We start from the raw sequence: 20,065 nt of genomic DNA, 5'->3' as shown, positions 1-20,065 counted from the left end.
AAAGAATGTTTTCATAAACTGTGGAGTATGTGATATTTCCACTGAATAGAGGGTGGACAAGTAAAAACAATTTCATGACCAACTACCATGTAAGTAGGCTCATTTTTAAGGTTGTATGAGGAATGATAATTATTTCTACTCGAGTTGTTAAAAAATGAATTTAGTGCTCAAAAAACCTCCTCATCTGATTCCCATGGTTTGCTTGGGAAATTTGTTTCAGCTAATATAAATTCTCTGGGTCTGTATAAATTTGTTAGGACTAGTCTACACATGCTTTTCGGGAAAATTAAAATCATATGATTTGATTAATAAAACATAACCAAAATTTTTTATTTTTTTCAAAAGTGACATTTTACCCTTTTTTGGGGGGCTCACTTGAATATAATTCACTGAAATCACTGGGTAATTAAAATCACCTCCAAATATCAGGAAGCACACTTCTAAATTCTCTTTGCCACCTGCAGCCATCCTCACCCTCTTTATACCGGGTATGCCAGCAGGTAAGCACATAACGAAGTCTGGGAAACCAGTGAATCAGCATGTATTGAGAGAAATGGCTGTTCAGACTCGAAGCCTTAGGCCTGACAATAGGGAGAATATGGATTTACACTGGAGAGAACACCGTGATGTCTTCTGTGCGTGGGAGTGATTTAATGACTCCTCTGAGCAATTAGATGCAGTGTCTGAAATGCCTACAGGGTACCGCTCTCTCAAATACCTAACCTGGTCGAGGCTCAGCTGGGCCACTGCGGGTCACCAGCCTGCCTCGGCTGCTAGAAGGCATGCTTCTAAGTGCTTGCGTTCATCTGCCAAAGAAGAGGAGCCCCAAGCTGTAGCATTACATAAAAGTAGAGCTTCTCAAGGCAGATTTTCCAAAGAGAAAAATAAATTAATTGGGTTTACAGGTTGAAAGAGAAAGCCCAAGAGACAAATACTGACCCATCTGCAAGTCCCACAGTGAGAGACATCTGAAAAAGCTGGAGCCAGCTAGGATGACTTCTTTTCATTTTTATTAAATAGTGTGTGTAGGAAACTGCTTTTAAAATAAGTCTTCACTGTCACCTATGAGAAATTTAACTCTTAAAGGTTATTTGCTTTCTAGAGATATTTTTACAAAGGCACGGGTAAGCCTCTATGGTTATTTGTTCATGTATTTATTTCTTTACAAACATTATTATATCCTTGACTATATACTTTACAAATATGAATTCATTTAATCCTCATAACAACCATAGGAGGTAGGTACTATTATGACTTCCATTTTATAGATGAGGAAACTGAGGCACAGAGAGGTTAAATAACCTGCCCAATATCATGTTGCTAGCAAGTGGTGGAAGTGAGATAAATCCAGTTGGTTTGGCTTCAAATCTGTGCTATTAACCACTATACACAACCCTGCCTCAAGAACTGTGGCCCACTAAGTACACGGCAGAATGAAAAGATCATGAGAAAAATGAGAGGTGGCAACTTTACATGGTGCCATTAAAAAAAGCATTTAGTTATTTAAACAACCTCATTTTAATTTTTGAAGAAATGGCCAAATTATTTCTCTTTTTACAACCCAATACTACTTTGAGCAGATATCTCAGACCTGAAATAATCTCAACTCCTCCATACTCATAGCTCCTTGCCCATTGCCTCCATGCTCTACTATTTATGATGGGTAGGGGCTCTGGGGAAATTTCAGCATTAGAACACTGTGTCAAAAGATCACACTCAACAGGATCCCAAGGATAAATGTACGAACAGGTTCAGAAGTCCCTCCATTAGCCCCAGCTGGGCAGCTGTATCACCTTATAAGGTGAGGTCCCGGGTTCAAGCATAATCTAGACCTGAGTCTGATTTCAGTGAATGATCAGTGAATCAGAGAGGGCAGAGAGTTTCCTCACCTCTGTATCACCTGCTCACATGGCAAAGAAGTGAAACAAGTAGATCTAGTACTAGGGTCAGTGACATCGGGGTCTCAAACACTTACCTAGATGCGGGTGCATAGTGGCCTCTGTTGGAGCTGGACCGAGAGAGAAGAAGGGAAAGATGATTGATTAGCAACAAGAGCAAAATCCATTAATAAATAATCACAAACACAGTTACAAAACTTAGTCATAATAAACAAATTAAATGGCTAGATAGAACCTTTTTAGAGGAGTAAGAAGAAAATGCCAATTAACATCCTAAAATAAGGTGGCCAACTCACTATTCATTATATTTAAAAGTCAAAGTGAAAAGTAGAACCCCTTACATACAGGGCAGTTATTTATTATGCAAGTTTAGTCAGGTATCCCTTGAAACACACAATATAAATGTGATGTGAGCACCCATTACATGCCATGGGCTGTTGTGGGTGTGAGGTATAGAGACAAAAAGCACCATCCTTGCCCTCAAAGAGCTTACCATCTGGTGGAGACAACTACAATATAGCGTAATAAGTGCTATGGGAGAGTGTTCAGAGGTCCTGGGGTGAAAAGGGGGACAAGGGAGGGATACTAATTCCAGGCTGCCCAGGAGAAGAGGGTTGTCAGGAGAGGCTGCTGAGTTTTGAAAGACTAGCAGGAGGAAGATAGGTGGGGTTAAGGGAGGGGAGATGTGCTTCTTTCTGGAGTGAAAGTGAAATGGCATTGAGAGGTAAGAGAGAATGGCCTTTTACAAGAACCACAACAATTTCAGCATGACTAGAAGGAAGTTTAAGAGGAGGGGGTGGAAAAGTGAAGTTGGTAAGATTGGGAGGCCAAGATCATGGAACTGAATGTTAAGGAATTTGGATTTTACCATGGAAGCATGATGATCTCCTGAACATTTATCAGCAAAGGAGTGCGTGTTCAAATATGCATTTTACAAAAGGGCACTCTGATAAGAGTCAGGAAATAAGGGACACTGGCCAATTAATACTTTGGTTATGTTTTTTTCTCAAAGGACTTCCAAATCTATGATGAAATATTGTCAATCACTATCTAAAAATTAGAACTTAAAATCTTTTACTTTCATTAAAGAAGAACTTCAGCTGGATATTAAAAAAATTAGCTTCTATCACGATGGTCAGTGCTTCAGTTATGTTAGATGAAAAATCCAGACTTAAGAGCATTTTAAAACTAGAGACTGATGTTTGTCTTACTGCTGCATACCAACATATTATATATATTGAAAATACTTCTGCTCAGTTTTATGAAGTAGATTCTGTGGAAAGTGTCATAGATACAGTTGTTAGAATACACATGCAAATGCTCTGAATCATCACTAGTTTACAGAAATCAAGAAAAAAAAAAAAACCCAGAAGAAAAATTTAATGATTTTGTGTTTTACGCCAAAGGTTATTGGTTATGAGGAGTTTTACAAGGATTCACTGAACTGTTAACTCTAAGATTTTTTTGAAACAAAAGGAATAATTGCCAATTATCCAATAACCAATGACAAAAACAAGGCACACGGATGCACGTTCCCTCACTAATATCACACTACATATGAGTGAACTGAACTTGAAGCCTCAAGGAAAGCAAGAGTTTACTTGCAAGGTAGTTGGAAAACTTAAGAGAATTCATGTTGAAATTGAAACCTCCAACACACACATAAATAATAATCTTACATATTTTCCTAATATGATCAATATGCAGATTTTAATTGCAATTGACAATTTTCTAAATTGTCTGCAAAAACTCCAAAAATATTTGAAGAATTTCTTGTTGATATTGATAATTTTGGAGTTGCTTTTCAACTTATGTAATATCCCTGTGAATCCCATGTTAATACTAGGCTGACACAAGAGTAAATGAATTTACTTGGACAGACATAGTTTTCAAACTGACATGTTTTTGTACCTAAGTTAAATCAGCTCTTCTGAAAAAAGATGGACAAATCTTGTTAATGTGGGTGTGGATATTAAAGGAAAATAATTTTTTTATATTTGACTCAGTTATTGGAAGACCTTTAAGTAGGTATGGAATACTTTGATATGTGAATCCAGTTTTCAAAGGTAAAATTTACAAAATCTTAATACAGGGCTCTCCTGGTGGTGCAGTGGTTAAGAATCCGCCTGCCAATGCAGGGGACATGGGTTCGAGCCCTGGTCCGGGAAGATCCCACATGCCATGGAGCAACTAAGCCTGTGCACCACAACTACTGAGCCTGTGCTCTAGAGCCCGTGAGCCACAACTATGGAGCCCACTTGCCACAACTACTGAAGCCCGCATGCCTAGAGGCCGTGCTCTGCAACAAGAGAAGCCACCACAATAAGAAGCCCACACAACACAACCAAGAGTAGCCCCTGCTCGCTGCAACTAGAGAAAGCCCTCGCGCAGCAATTAAGACCCAACACAACCATAAATAAATTTATTTATTTATTTTATTTTTTTAAAAGATCTTAATACAGACCAAGTATTCCAATACTTAAGATGTGCTGTAACACTACCATATGTAAAATAAACAACAAGGTCCTACTGTATAGCACAGGGAACTATAGTCAGTATCCTGTAATAACCTATAATGGAAAATAATCTGAAAAAGAGTGTGTATGTATATATATGTGTGTGTGTGTGTGTGTATATATATATATATGGAACTGAATCACTGTTGTACACCAGAAACTAATACAACTTTGTAAATCAACTATACTTCAATTAAAAAATGTGCTTTAACTGTAAAATACAGACCAGATTTCAGATAATTAGTACAAAACTGTAAAATATCTCAATTTTATATTGATTATATTATATTGAAATACTTAGTATTTATATAGTCTGTGTGAATTAAGCTGCATTATTAAACTTACCTTTTTTTTGGTTTCATTTTTTAAATGTGGCTTCTAGAATATTTAAAATTACACCTGTGGCTCACATTATACTTCTATTGGACAGTTCCAAGCAAGAGCTAGGAGGGATATCTGTACTGTTCATCAATTAAGGAAGCATTATCACACAGGAGGTGGTGAAGTCATGGAAGCAGACCAGCATGTCACTCAGAGAGAGCATAGGGAAAAAAAAAAAAAAGAGTGAAATGAAGAGGTAAATGTGCATTTCAGGGACTGGTAGAATAGGAGCTAGCAAAGGAGACCAAGAAGGAGTGCATTTCATTACAGATATAAGGAAAAGAGAGAGCTTTAAGAGAGAAGAGGGTTAAAGGAGAGGCCAAAATAATCCTAATAAAGCTGGTATCTACTGAGAACATCCTTTTACCAAGTCACAGTGTTAAGCAGGGTCTGTAGATGAACCCAGGGAATTTGGCCTCAGTGGCAACTCTCTCAACTACTGTACAAACTACTTCTTCAAGAAGGTTCACTGCAAAGACAAGAAATGAGATTTTATAGCACCTAACAAGGGACTTGGACCATAGGGATGTTTTGTTTGCTGTGTTTCTTAGGATATCATAGTTTGCTGTGTTTCTTAGGATATCATATCATTTTACCATGTCCAATATTAACTACCTTACCAAAGGGGGTCTCTGTATTCATGGGATAAATTGTTAAGATGGGCAGGAAATAACACTGATATTTGTAAAACATGTAACTTGAAAAAAACTGGGAAATAAGTTAGTTAAATTAAGTATAAAATTTATGGCAATTGTCAGAAATATTTTCTAGCCCGTACAATGGGTAGATAAGTGTAACAAAATGTCTGCAGAGGCATCAATTAAATTACCTACTTGACTTTAAATGACTCCGGTGACTAAGGCCTAGAGGCAATAAAGAGAATATTATGTTTTAGTGTACTTTAATCTAAGGAGTCTACCCAAATTGATATGTCCCTTTCTGAAATTTTGGCACATGGCATCTTTAACTGAACCACCTCCAATCTAATCATCAGGGAGGGGCCATTTAGAAACGACCCTCTGAATCAGAATCTCTGAGAATGGAAACTCAGAATTTGTATTGTTAAAAACCTCCTCAGCTGATTCTGATAAAAAACCAGCTTCATAAACTATTGTCTTAATCTCCATAAGGTTAACAGCTGATTTTTCAGCAGAAACTCTACAAGCCAGAAGGGAGTGGCAAGACATATTTAAAGTGATGAAAGGGAAAAACCTACAACCAAGATTATTCTACCCAGCAAGGATCTCATTCAGATTCGATGGAGAAATCAAAAGCTATACAGACAAGCAAAAGCTATGAGAATTCAGCACCACCAAAACAGCTTTACAACAAATGCTAAAGGAACTTCTCTAAGCGGGATACAAAAGAGAAGAAAAAGACCCACAAAAACAAACCCAAATCAATTAAGAAAATGATAATAAGAACATACATATTGATAATCACTTTGAATGCAAAGGGATTAAATGCACCAACCAAAAGACACAGACTGGCTGAATGGATACAAGAACAAGACCCTTATATATGCTGTCTACAAGAGACCCACTTCAGACCTAGGGACACATACAGACTGAAGGTGAGGGGATGGAAAAAGGTATTCCACGCAAATGGAAATAACAAGAAAGCTGGAGTAGCAATACTCATATCAGATAAAATAGACTTTAAAATAAAGACTGTTACAAGAGATAAGGAAGGACACTACATAATGATCAAGGGACTGATCCAAGAGAAAACATAACACTTGCAAATATTTACGCACCCAACATAGAAGCACCTCAATACATAAAGCAAATGCTAACAGCCATAAAAGGAGAAATCGACAGTAACACAATAATAGTGGGGGACTTTAACACCCCACTTACACCAGTAGACAGATCATCCAGACAGAAAATAAATAAGGAAACACAAGCTTTAAATGACACAATAGACCAGATAGACTTAATTGATATTTTTAGGCCATTCCACCTGAAAGCGAAGAATACACTTTCTTCTCAAGTGCACACGGAACGTTCTCCAGAATAGATCATATTTTGGGTCACAAATCAAACCTTGGAAAATTTAAGAAAACTGAAATCGTATCAAGCATCTTTTCTGACCACAACACTATGAGAGTAGAAATCAATTACAGGGAAAAAACAGTAAAAAACACAAATACATGGAGGCTAAACAGTGCGCTGCAAAATGACCAAGAGATCACTGAAGAAATCAAAGAGAAAATCAAAAAATACCTAGAAACAAATGACAATGATACAATGACGATCCAAAACCTATGGGATGCAGCAAAAGCAGTTCTAAGAGGGAAGTTCATAGCAATTGAAGCTCACCTCAAGAAACAAGAAAAACCTCAAATAAACAATCTAAGGTTACACCTAAAGCAACTACAAAAAGAAGAAAAAAGAAAACCCAAAATTAGTAGAAGGGAAGAAATCATAAAGATCAGAGCAGAAATAAATGAAATAGAAACAAAGAAGACAATAGCAAAGATCAATAAAACTAAAAGCTGGTTCTTTGAGAAGATAAACAAAATTGATAAACCTTTAGCCAGACTCATCAAGAAAAAAAGGGAGAGGACGCAAATCAATAGAATTACACATGAAAAAGGAGAGATTACAACTGACACCATAGAAATACAAAAAGATCATAAGAGACTACTACAAGCAACTATATGCCAATAAAATGGACAACCTGAAAGAAATGGAAAAATTCTTGGAAAAGCACAACCTTCCAAGATTGAACCAGGAAGAATTAGAAAATATAAACAGATCAATCACAGGTAATGAAATTGAAACTATAATTAAAAATCTTCCAACAAACAGAAGTCCAGGACCAGATGGCTTCACAGGCGAATTCTATCAAACATTTAGAGAAGAGTTAATACCTATCCTTCTCAAACTCTTCCAAAAAATTGCGGAGGGAGGAACACTCCCAAACTCGTTCTACGAGGCCACCATCAGATACCAAAAGCAGACAAAGATATCACAAAAAAAGAAAACTATAGACCAATATCACTGATGAATATAGACACAAAACTCTTCAACAAAATACTAGCAAACAGAATCCAACAACACATTAAAAGGATCATACACCATGATCAAGTGGGATTTATCCCAGGGATGCAAGGATTCTTCAATATATGCAAAACAATCAATGTGATACACCATATTAACAAATTAAAGAATAAAAACCATATGATCATCTCAATAGATGCAGGAAAAGCTTTGAACAAAGTTCAACACATATTTATGATAAAAACTCTCCAGAAAGTGGGCATAGAGGGAACCTACCTCAACTTAAAAAAAACGTATACAACAAACCCATGGCAAACATCATTCTCAATGGTGAAAAACTGAAAGCATTTCCTCTAAGATCAGGAAAAAGACAAGGATGTCCACTCTCGCCACTATTATTTAACATAGTATTGGAAGTGCTAGCCACAGCAATCAGAGAAGAAAAAGAAATAAAAGGAATACAAATTGGAAAAGAAGTAGTAAAACTCTCACTGTTTGCCAATGACATCATACTTTACATAGAAAATCCTAAAGATGCCACCAGGAAAGTACTAGAGCTAATCAATGAATTTGGTAAGGTTGCAGGATACAAAATTAATGCACAGAAATCTCTTGCATTCCTATACTCTAACAACAAAAGATCAGAAAGAAAAATTAAGGCAACAATCCCATTTACCATCGCAACAAAAAGAATCAAATACCTAGGAATAACCCTACATAAGGAGGCAAAAGACCTGTACTCAGAAAACTATAAAACACTGATGAAAGAAATCAAAGATAACATAAACAGATGGAGAGATATACCATGCTCCTGGATTGGAAGAATCAATATTGTGAAAATTACTATACTACCCAAAGCAATCTACAGGTTCAATGTAATCCCTATCAAATTACCAATGGCATTTTTCGCAGAACTAGAACAAGAAATATTACAGTTAGTATGGAAACACAAAACACCCCAAAGAGCCAAAGCAATCTTGAGAAAGAAAAATGGAGCTGGAGGAATCGGGCTCCCTGACTTCAGACTATAGTACAAAGCTACAGTAATCAAGTCAGTATGGTACTGGCACAAAAACAGAAATATAGATCAATGGAACAAGATAGAAAGCCCAGAGATAAACCCACGCACATATGGTCACCTTATCTTTGATAAAGGAGGCAAGAATATACAATGGAGAAAAGGCAGCCTCTCCAATAAGTGGTGCTGGAAAAAATGGACAGCTACATGTAAAAGAATGAAATTAGAACACACCCTAATACCGTACACAAAAATAAACTCAAAATGGATTAAAGACCTAAATGTAAGGCCAGGCACTATAAAACTCTTCAAGGAAAACATAGGCAGAACACTCTCTGACATAAATCACAACAAGGGATTTGACCCACCTCCTAGAGTAAGGGAAATAAAAACAAAAAAAAAAAAACAAATGGGACCTAATGATACTTAAAGGTTTTGCACAGCAAGGGAAACCAAAAACAAGATGAAAAGACAACCCTCAGAATGGGAGAGAATATTTGCAAATGAAGCAACTGACAAAGGATTAATCTCCAAAATATACAAGCAGCACATGCAGCTCAATATCACAACAACAGACAACCCAGTCCAAATACGGGCAGAAGACCTAAATAGACATTTCACCAAAGAAGACATACAGATAGCCAAGAGGCACATGAAAAGATGCTCCACATCACTAATTATTAGAGAAACACAAAACAAAACTACAATGAGGTGTCACCTCACACCAGTCAGAATGGCCATCATTAAAAAATCTACAAACAATATATGCTGGAGAGGGTGTGGAGAAAAGGGAACCCTCCTGTCTTGTTGGTGGGAATGTAAATTGATACAGCCACTATGGAGGACAGTATGGAGGTTCCTTAAAAAACTAAAAATAGAACTACCATATGACCCAGCAATCCCACTACTGGGCATATACCCTGAAAAAACCATAATTCAAAAGGAGACATGTACCACAATGTTCATTGCAGCACCATTTACAATAGCCAGAACATGGAAGCAACCTAAATGTCCATCAGCAGATGACTGGATAAAGATGTGGCACATATATATATATAATGGAATATTACTCAGCCATAAAAAGGAACAAAATTGAGTTATTTGTAGTGAGGTGGATGGACCTAGAGTCTGTCATACAGAGTGAAGTAAGTCAGAAAGAGAAAAACAAATACCGTATGCTAACACATATATATGGAATTTTAAAAAGCAGTACGGATGAACCTAATGGCAGGGCAGGAATAAAGACGTAGATGTAGAGAACAAACTTGAGGGCACAGGGATGGGGAAGGGGAAGCTGGGATGAAGTGAGAGCATAGCACTGACGTATATACACTGCCAAATGTAAAATGGATGGCTAGTGGGAAGTTGCTGCATAGCACAGGGAGATCAGCTCGGTGCTTTGTGACGACTTGGATGGGATAGTGAGGGTGGGAGGGAGGCTCAAGAGGGAGGGGATATGGGGATATATGTATACATATAGCTGATTCACTTTGTTATACAGCAGAAACTAACACAACATTGTAAAGCATTTATACTCCAATAAAGGTGTGAAAAATAAAAACAAAACAAAAAAACCCAGTATCTTGATCACGCATTCCAGTCCTTATTTTTACAGCATGCAGAACTGCTGTTATGTGTATTAAGCATATATCTTTTATCCCAAGAAGAAATAAGTTCCTCAAAGGCATAAAATATGCCCACTCAACACACCAGCCTCAGCTGGCAATAGATTTTCAATAAATACTTAATTGAATTGAACGCTACCTTCCTCCTTAGTTGTAATGTATTTTATGATATTTTGGAAAATAAATAACTGAAGATCCAAACCTCTGAAAAATGCCAAAATACAATGTTGTCAAAAGATCCTTCAGTATAAGTAGTCTGGGCAGCTTAAACACCCAATTAATGTCCACTTGGATTTAATTTAACTCAACAAACTTAAATCATGTTTTCAATCACTAGTTAGGAAGACTCAGTATTTTTAAAAAATATATCCACTGTCTGAGATAACTAAACATTATTTCCTCAAAAACAGGAACACAGCACACATTAAACTTGGTGAAATGAAAAGTAGAAATTTCCTTGAAAAATATTCACACATATATGGTGTAAGTAGGGTCCAAAATCTAGTAAACTAATGGGCCTGGGAAGCTTATTTTAATCATCTCTCAGTAAGTAACTATAACAATCTAGTTTTATGCAGTATAAGAGAATTTTTTAAGCTTGTAGGAAGTTCACCATCTTTTCTACATTTATCGTGAAAAATGTACCATAGAAAAAATAGAATAAGTAGCCTGAAGAAGTATAATATAGCTCAACGTCATTTATTACACTCCCACTTGGATAGTACCTGCTTTGCCTCATACTACTGACATAGATGAATTACTAAGATCCTGAATTATGTGAATTTGGCAAAAAGGTCTTTACTCTTTCCTTTATTAAATATAAAATGCATGCGTCAGAGCAGTCCTAATTTGTCAACTTTCCAGTGCTTACCCAGTGGCATATCTCCAAGTATACCCTTCCTGCTCCATTGCCATTGAACTGACTCATCTCTCTAGTTTGCTTGAATGTTTTTATCTCAACATTTTGTTGGTCTGTTACTGATTCTCTGCCTCTCCAAGGGCTCTAGCCTGCCTCCACCCCACCACCCACTTGGGTCCAATTTCACAGTTCCTTTGAATCTGAAATTGCATGACTGACACTAGCTACCATATAAAGTTGACAAATGGCTTAAACTGGGAAGCTTTGTTTCTAAGAATGAGAGACAACAAAAATGTTCCTAAAGAAGTAGGCTTTGGCTTTGGAGAAAATAGGATACAACACACCTTTAACAGAAGTAAAGGTTTCTTCCAAGTGTCTCTGCATTGTGATAAGAAGACCAGGTCAGACGATGACCACAGACAGACACAGGGGAGGATGCACTGGCAGTGAGGGCCCTGGTAGTTGTCAGAGGGGATTGAACTGGAGAGAGGGGAAGATAGCTTGGAGTGGTTCTGTACCCAGAGAGGTGACTGAGGGGAAGTTTCATAATATGGTCCTGATTTAGCTTCACTGGTGAGACCCATAAGACTATATATAAAGGCTAGACAGAACTTTACACTGTGAGGTACTCACTTTTTATTCTAACACCGAGCTGTTAACAAATCTGGATATGTCTAGATGCACGAGAACAATTAGTTGTACATCCTACACTATAGAAAAAATTCACTCCTGAGAGAAATACCAGGATTTCATTTTGGTTTACACAAACCATTGATTAGTTATGAGAAATCATTTATCTTCCCATAAATGTTGGGGCAATTCAGATTAATATGAAGTTTCTACCAATAACTTGTAAGCTCTCATAAACAATGCAACGGTTAGAGGCGAAACTTTCAGTGGTGTTTTAGAATTAAAGTACAATGATCATGGGATACCATATCTTGCAGTTGGATTTCATTGATCACTCCAAGGAGCTCCATGAGTATTGGCAATGGATAAATAAATCCAACTCATAATTCTGAATATCTATTTATTTTTACGAATCCTAGGCAAGATGACAACATCTATGTTAACAGATGACGTAACATAAAGAGTAAATAGATTCATGTTTCAAAGAACTCTAGATCTCATTCAAAATATTAGCACATCTTTGTAATCTTTACCCACAAAGTTAATGTCATTGAAATCCACAAAAATTTAAAGACTATGTCCTTTGTAAAGCTTGACAACTTCAAGTAACCGGACTAAATTGGAAATTGAACTTAAGTTGTATCTTGATAACTTAAGGAGTATGCCAATGTCATCAAAATGAATCAACTTAGTCAAAACCACAGATATAATATGAAATGCTAAACAGGCAAGTTAAAATGAAGATTCTACTTTGCTTAAAAAAATAAAATAAAAGCAAGCCAACAGAATGTAAGAATCATGATGGCAATCTCACTAAAGCCTCCATGTTTTTTAAAAGCATGTTTCCAGCAAAGCATTAAGAATGAAAGCATGGCATACTCTGACTTGGTTTTAGTTGAAAAAGCCAAACACCTTTAAAACTTTAAAATTATCAACACAAATTGGTAGCAATTTTCCCAGGAAAGTATTAAAAAAATGAGGATCTATGTAATTTCATTAGTCAAGTATCTCCTGAAAGCAGGTAAACAAGAAAAATAATGGGGAAACTTTTAATGTTTTAAGCATAATACAGTTCTTTCATACTAGATAGGTAATAAATGTTCTTAAGAGTTAAAATCACTCATAACTGTGCACTAACAATTTTATTTTTCCAGATTCCTTTCAGTGTTTGTGATGGTGCCACTTAAAAGTTATTTGTGGACTTCCCTGGTGGCGCAGTGGTTAAGAATCCGCCTGCCAATGCAGGGGACACGGGTTCGATCCCTGGTCTGGGAAGATCCCACACGCCGCAGAGCAACTGGGCCCGTGAGCCACAACTACTGAGCCTGCGCGCCACAACTACTGAAGCCCGCGCACCCTAGAGCCTGTGACCCACAACTACTGAGCCCACGTGCTGCAACTATTGAACCCCATGTGCCTAGAGCCCGTGCTCTGCAACAAAGAGTAGCCCTCACTCGCTGCAACTAGAGAAAGCCCGCACACAGCGACGAAGACCCAACGCAGCCAAAAAAAAAATTAAATTAATTAATTAATTAATTTTTTAAAAGTTATTTGTCTTCCAAATTCTGTAGTAGGACCCATCCAGGTTATTTGTTTTGGTAAAATACAAAGGTTTACATCAATAATGAATATTCTAGGTCTTTGCTTAGTCAAACATTTTCCTAGATGCTAGGGTATTATTAAATGACCTGAATATTAGGTATATAATTTCTCTAACGTTTCATGGGCTATGTAAAGAAGACAAGAATGGATCTTTTTAATTGATAAGCTAATATAGTTGAAAATAAAAGAAACCTGAATCATTATTTTCAGAAGATACTTTAAAATTTCTTTGAAAAAATATATTCCTTGGAGAGCTTCCCTTTTACTTAGCTGTGCTATTCTTGAAATGGTTTATTAATCTCCATGAGTTATAAGAAAAAGACTGGAATTGCCTTGAATGAATACAAGAACTCATACTAATGCAAATTTGATAAAGATAATTATGCCAGGAATAGTGAATGTGAATGATTATTATGTGAAACAACTGTAAAGAGACCCCACTTACAAACAAGACAGTCAATTCACATCATAGAGATTGAGGAGGTCTAACCTGAAAAAAAGTAAATTCGGTAGCAAAGTTTTCAAAGAAAAATATGCTTCCTGGTCTCTTTAAACAAGACTATTATTTATCTGTTTAAAAGACAAGTATAAAAAAAGCATGTACTGACACTTTGTTGAGTAAATGAAAAAAAGCACTCAGCCCATATATGTTAACACACCTGTGTGCTGGTGCTGGTTCTAGAGTTGGCAAGAGTTGAACTTACTAAGGAATATGTTTACTTTTTTGGAGGGTGAGATATATTTTTAAAAGCTCATTATTTTCCACTCACTGTAAATTAATCTGACCTTCACTACAGTATGAAAATAACCAGTAATCAACCTCTTTCCAAACTTTTAAACACAACTAATGTTAAATATCTATTGTTTGGCACTAGATGGAGTTACTCCGTCAATACTGCCTTTCATTTACTAAATATATTTTCTCTATTATCTCCAATTATTTGGAGAATCTCACAGATTATAATAATTTGTCCTTATGACACTAGCAACAGAGCACTTGCTGAACTTTGCAGATATTCAAATTCAATGGAAGATCAGAAAATTTCTGTAAACTTCAACAGGAAGCAAATGATTTCATTTGGATCTTAGAGCTCACAGCCATGCTTTTCTTAATTGCATTCTAACAGGTTAAATCTTTGGGTGTTTTTAGAAAATATCACAAACATGGATCATTACATCGTTTCTCAATATTAAATTGAAGGAGAAATTCTTCCTATCATCAATTCAATTTGTCCAAGAGACAAATTACATGCTGAAAGTAAAGAAAAGCTTCATTTCTTAAAAAGCATTTCTGTGTTTATGCTCTTTCAAAGGTTGAGGTCACCAGCATCTCATGAGGTCACAGTAACCTAAAATAAGCAAAAGAATGGGGTCGTGTTTAACTCCTCCAAAGGCTGTTCTTTTAACAAAAGTGTTTTTCTTTCAAATGGCTTATTTTGGAGGAAACTTTTGAGAAATCATGTGACTCCAAAATATATTTTGGCCAATTTGTTCAATAAATTATTCACTGCAAAGGATGGAGATTTCAATATGCTGGGCTGAAAAAGAAAGGAATGTCTGGAAACAAATTGAGGGAGTGGTTAATGAGCTTTGTGTGAATATTATTGATTATTTTTTTAAAAAGTCTTTGAGTCAGGCAAGCACTAAATGGCTGATGATAGGCATTTCTTACAAATACAGGTATTATGTTATGGGAACTATAGCTCCTGAATCATTTTAGAATTCAAAGGCCCTAGGTAGTTTTGCCTCAGGTATCTCTTCACCTAATTTGAAATTCAAATGTATGAAACTTCCAAAGCTAAATATGACAAATTAGACACAGTCTGTGAAGTTACCATTTAATGAGCTATGAACCTAGACTTTCATCTCCCCAGGAATAATTTCTTTATTACTCTTTGTATTTTATTGCAATAAAGCACCATTTGACCTTCAAGTATGATAATTAAGCTTCCAAAAATGTTATAAATTTAGAGTGAGAATAGTTTTCCCTGTGTTCAGGAATATACTTATGATCAGTATAAAAGATTACTTAATATTTAAAGACAGCTAAATTATACACAGAACCAGCAATATTAGAAAGCATTTTTCTCTTCCCTTCCTCTCCTATATCCCATCTCAATTTGAATGGTGTCTCATAGCAACTTATCATCACTAATATTCTAAAATATATGGAATAGGTACAAAACTAAAATATATCTTTATAACCTACAACTGGGGGAACAGAGAACTCTTTCAGGTAAGACTTATTCTACTAGGAGCTGTCAATAATGAGATCTTAAACACTAAAACTTGTGACTCATTGTCTTGCCATGCCCGTGACTTCACCTTTTCTAGGGGAGATATTCATATATTTTTTCAAAACTTTGCCTATGTTATGAATAAAATCTTAAGTGAAAAATCAGAATGTAAAACAATATATCATCTGAATTGTTTGTGAAGAGATGGAGATGATATATTCAAGATGAACTTGAAGAGATGAAGTTCATAGATGGGGCAGAGGAGAGGAAGTGCAGCTATAAACTGACCTGTAGCCTGAGCATATATGGCCTTTAAATAGCTTTCAGAGGTGGGAAGAAAAATCATTAGGATCATCATCATCACCAAATAATAAAAATAATAACAACAACAGCAATATTAATACTACTACTAAGAAGAACAGGAACAAGAAGAAACCTTGTTGCTAATGTTAGCAGAAATTTGTTAGAGGTCTACCAATATATCTATTCTCCCCTTCTTTATTCTAACTGGACTGTGGCCCCCAGTTAGAGGTATATTTCTCAGTATCCCCTGCAGCTCCTGAGACAAAGGAATCAAGTTCTGCCCATAGGGAGGTGAGCAGAAGTGACCTGGGTCACTTTCAGAGCTGGGTCATGCCCTTTAAAGGAACGGGCATGATTCCTGGCCCTCTACCCTTCCTGCTACGAGGACATGTGACCCCTAGATATGGAAGCTATGTGCTGTACACAGTACAGTCACTCCACCAGCCCTGGACCATCTACCTCCAGACTGGTTTATGACTGAGAAATAAACACACTTCTAGCCATTTAAGCCACCTGCAGTTTGAGGCACATGCCAAAGAAGCTTAGTCTATATTCTAAGTAAAAGAGTTATTTCTTGTGGGCTGGGGAATGGGTCCCTATTGGGGAAGGGTATCCTCTCTATCTCAGTCACAATCCTAAAGGCCAGAGTGTAATTTAGAGCTGATAAGACTGTGAGTTCCTGTGAATAGAGACTTCAATTTGTATATCTCTGCACCCCCATGCCTAGCACAATGTCTGGCACACAGCTGCTCCAAAAATGTTAGTTGATTGGTTACTGATAACATCAGTAAGATATTATTGCTAAAACCATTGCTGCTAGAAAATTCTAATGTTCTCCTCTGTTCCCTCCCCTCTTAGTTACTTGTACATATGTTATCATCTTCATTTTACCTTTTCACTTTCTTTTATGTACTTAAGGATAAACTGTACAATTCGCCTTGTTCGAAAATAGATGTAAGGCAGCTAACAAAGAAAGGCAATCGAGCAAGACAATAACGTGGGAAAAGAGGATAACAAATCAGGGTCGGAAAAATATATCCAGTGGAGATAAATATGCAAGGTGCATGCTCTGACATTTTAAGTTTGGTTCTGAAGCTCTAAAGTTACAGAAATTGAAGAGTTTAAAACATGAAAAGCACACATATTGCTCAGGAGAAGCGTGGTTATTTCAGATGCAGAGACTTAAGAGAAGCTTCTCCTGCGGTTTCTTACAAAGGGGACACTGACCAGTGCAATGAACATCATTTAAAATAACATCCATCCAACTGTGAATTTTATAGGGCTCTTCCTAATAGAGTCCATCAAAGCAAAAGGAGTGCATAATGTTTAAGTATGATTGTAAAAACAGTTATGCAGATAAAGGAGGTGAAGGTTGGCTGGCAATTAAAGAAACAATATTGGGTTGGCCAAAAAGTGCCTTCGGTTTTTAAGTAAAAATAAAAGACACATTTTTCATTTTCCCCAAGAACTTTATTGAACAACATATTCACCATTTTGTTCCACTACCTTCTGTCATTTTTCAGGCAACTTCATAATTCCATCATCCCAAAACTTTTTATCTTTTTGAGCAAAGAACTGTTCCAGGTGCCTTTTACAGTCTTCCAGGGAATTGAAATTTTTTTCCGTTAAGAGAATTTTGTAAAGACCGAAATAAATGGAAATCAGAAGGTGCAATGTCTAGTGACTACAGGGGATGAGGCAGAACTTCCCAGCCAAGCTGTAACAGTTTTTGCCTTGTCATCAAAGAAACATTCAGTCTTGCGTTATCCTGGTGGAAGATTATGCATTTTCTGTTCACTAATTCTGGATGCTTTTTGTCGAGTGTTGCTTTCATTTGGTCTAATCGGGAGCAGTACTTGTTGGAATTAATCGTCTTGTTTTCCAGAAGGAGCTCATAATAGAGGACTCCCTTCCAGTCCCACCATACACACAACATCACCTTCTTTGGATGACGACCAGCCTTTGGTGTGGTTGGTGGCGGTTCATTTCACTTGCCTCACGATCTCTCCCGTTCCACATTATTGTACAGGATCCACTTTTCATCGCCCATCGCGATTTGTTTTAAAAATGGAACATTTTCGTTACGTGTAAGGAGAGAATCGCAGGCAGAAATATGGTCAAGAAGGTGTTTTTCGCTTAAATTATGTGGAACCCAAACATCAAAGTGATGAACATAACCAAGCTGGTGCCGATTTTCAGTGCTTGATTTGGAATATTTTGAGTATGTCGGCTGTCTCCCACGTGGTATAAGGTTGATTGCTCTCAATTAATGTCTCAGTTTGATCACTATCAACTTCAACTGGTCTACCCGACCATGGAGCATTGTCCAGCGAGAAATTTACAGCACGAAACTTCACAAACCACTTTTGACACGTTCGATCAGTCACAGCGCCTTCTCCATACACTGCACAAATCTTTTCTTGCGTTTCAGTTGCATTTTTACCTTTCTTGAAATAATAAAGCATCATATGCTGAAAATGTTGTTTTCTTCCCTCTTCAATATTAAAATGGCTACACAAAAATACATCAATTTTGATGTCTTTTTTAAAGTGCACGCTGATATGACAGCTGTCACAACACAGTCTAACAAAATTGCTTCAAATGAAGTTAAAGACAACTAAGTGCTACCAGAGCCATCTTACAGAAAAAAAAGAACGAACCTTTTGGCCAACCCAATAGTAATTAGACAATTTGTGATAGGTATACCTGCTCTATATGGTTCATCCATTCCTTCAACTAATAGTTGAGTACCTACTAAGTGCCAGACACTGCCAGATTCTGGGAATGTAAAAATGATCCAGTATCTGCTTGATCAAGGGTTTCAAAGGGCAGGAGGAAATACATGTAGAAGTTAACACATGACAATGCAATAAGATAAACTAACTTCAATTTGTAAGTATAAGGTGGATTAGGGTTAAAAATACAAATGATGGAGGAGGAGAGATTTGAACTGGATCTTTAAGGATGAGTGCAACTTCATCAGCAATATGGAGAAGGAGGTAATGTGGAGTGTATTCCAGGGAAAGAAACTGGCATATATATAAGCTACAGAGATAGGGGACAGGACAGCATGTTTGATGAAGTCAGTGCTTCTTACGGCTGAAGTAGAGAGTTTGGTATTAGGTGAGGGTGGGGAGTATGGAGAGAGCCTACATGCAATGAGGTTGGAGAGAGAGGCAGGGTCAGATCATGGAGGGCCTTGAAAGCAGGCTAAACTGGGCAAATGGAGGCAGTTACAGGGTTTGAGGCTGGGAGGAAAAAAATGAGTTTTGTGTTGAAGAACATTTTGATAGATGTGTGGAAGGCTTGAACCAAAGATATGGCTGTAGATGCAGAAATAAAAGAATTTGTTTAAGAGATACCGAGAAGATAAAATAAATTGGTCTTAGAGACACTGAGTAGACATGGAAGAAAGAAAGGAATGAGGAAAGAAATATTACCTAGATCTCTGTTTATTGACTGGGTCGAACATGTCACTGACTAGAACTGCAATGAAGGGGACCAGTTTGGGGGAAATGTCAAGTTCATTTTAGAATATATTGAGTTCAAGGTACCTAAGGAATCCAAATGTCCGTGCCCAGTAATAATAATGATAGCTAACATTTATAGAGTATTTATGTGCTAGCCACAGTGCTATGCACATCATTATTGTACTTAATTCTCACAAGTTCACTAGGTTTCTTCTGGGCATAGAATATTGTGCCAGGCTCTTGGGAATGGTATGGGATGACCAGAAAAGTAGGTACTATTATTTTCCCTATTTTACAGTTAGGTAATTGAGACTTTGAAAGATTACATAGCTAGAAAGTATCAAATTAGAAATTGGGGACTTCCCTGGTGGTGCAGTGGTTAAGAATCCGCCTGCCAAGGCAGGGGACATGGGCTCGAGCCCTGGTCCAGGAAGATCTCACATGCCGTGGAGCAACTGGGCCTGTGCACCACAACTACTGAGCCTGTGCTCTAGAGCCTGCGAGCCACAACTACTGAAGCC

At 37.0% G+C, this 20,065-nt stretch overlaps 1 protein-coding gene across 1 annotated transcript in view; it reads right to left on the bottom strand.

The window, feature by feature from the left end:
• Positions 1 to 20,065, bottom strand: part of RELN (reelin) — a 523,882-nt gene that overhangs the window by 268,795 nt on the left and 235,022 nt on the right. The window contains exon 5 of the mRNA XM_068549918.1: positions 1,976 to 2,008. Coding sequence (XP_068406019.1) covers positions 1,976 to 2,008 — 33 coding nt within the window. The remainder of the gene's footprint in view (positions 1 to 1,975; positions 2,009 to 20,065) is intronic.

This window comes from Eschrichtius robustus, chromosome 8, assembly GCF_028021215.1.
Source record: "Eschrichtius robustus isolate mEscRob2 chromosome 8, mEscRob2.pri, whole genome shotgun sequence".
Lineage (NCBI taxonomy): Eukaryota > Metazoa > Chordata > Mammalia > Artiodactyla > Eschrichtiidae > Eschrichtius > Eschrichtius robustus.
Note: the sequence above shows the minus strand (reverse complement) of the source record. Positions and strands in the feature narration are given on the sequence as shown.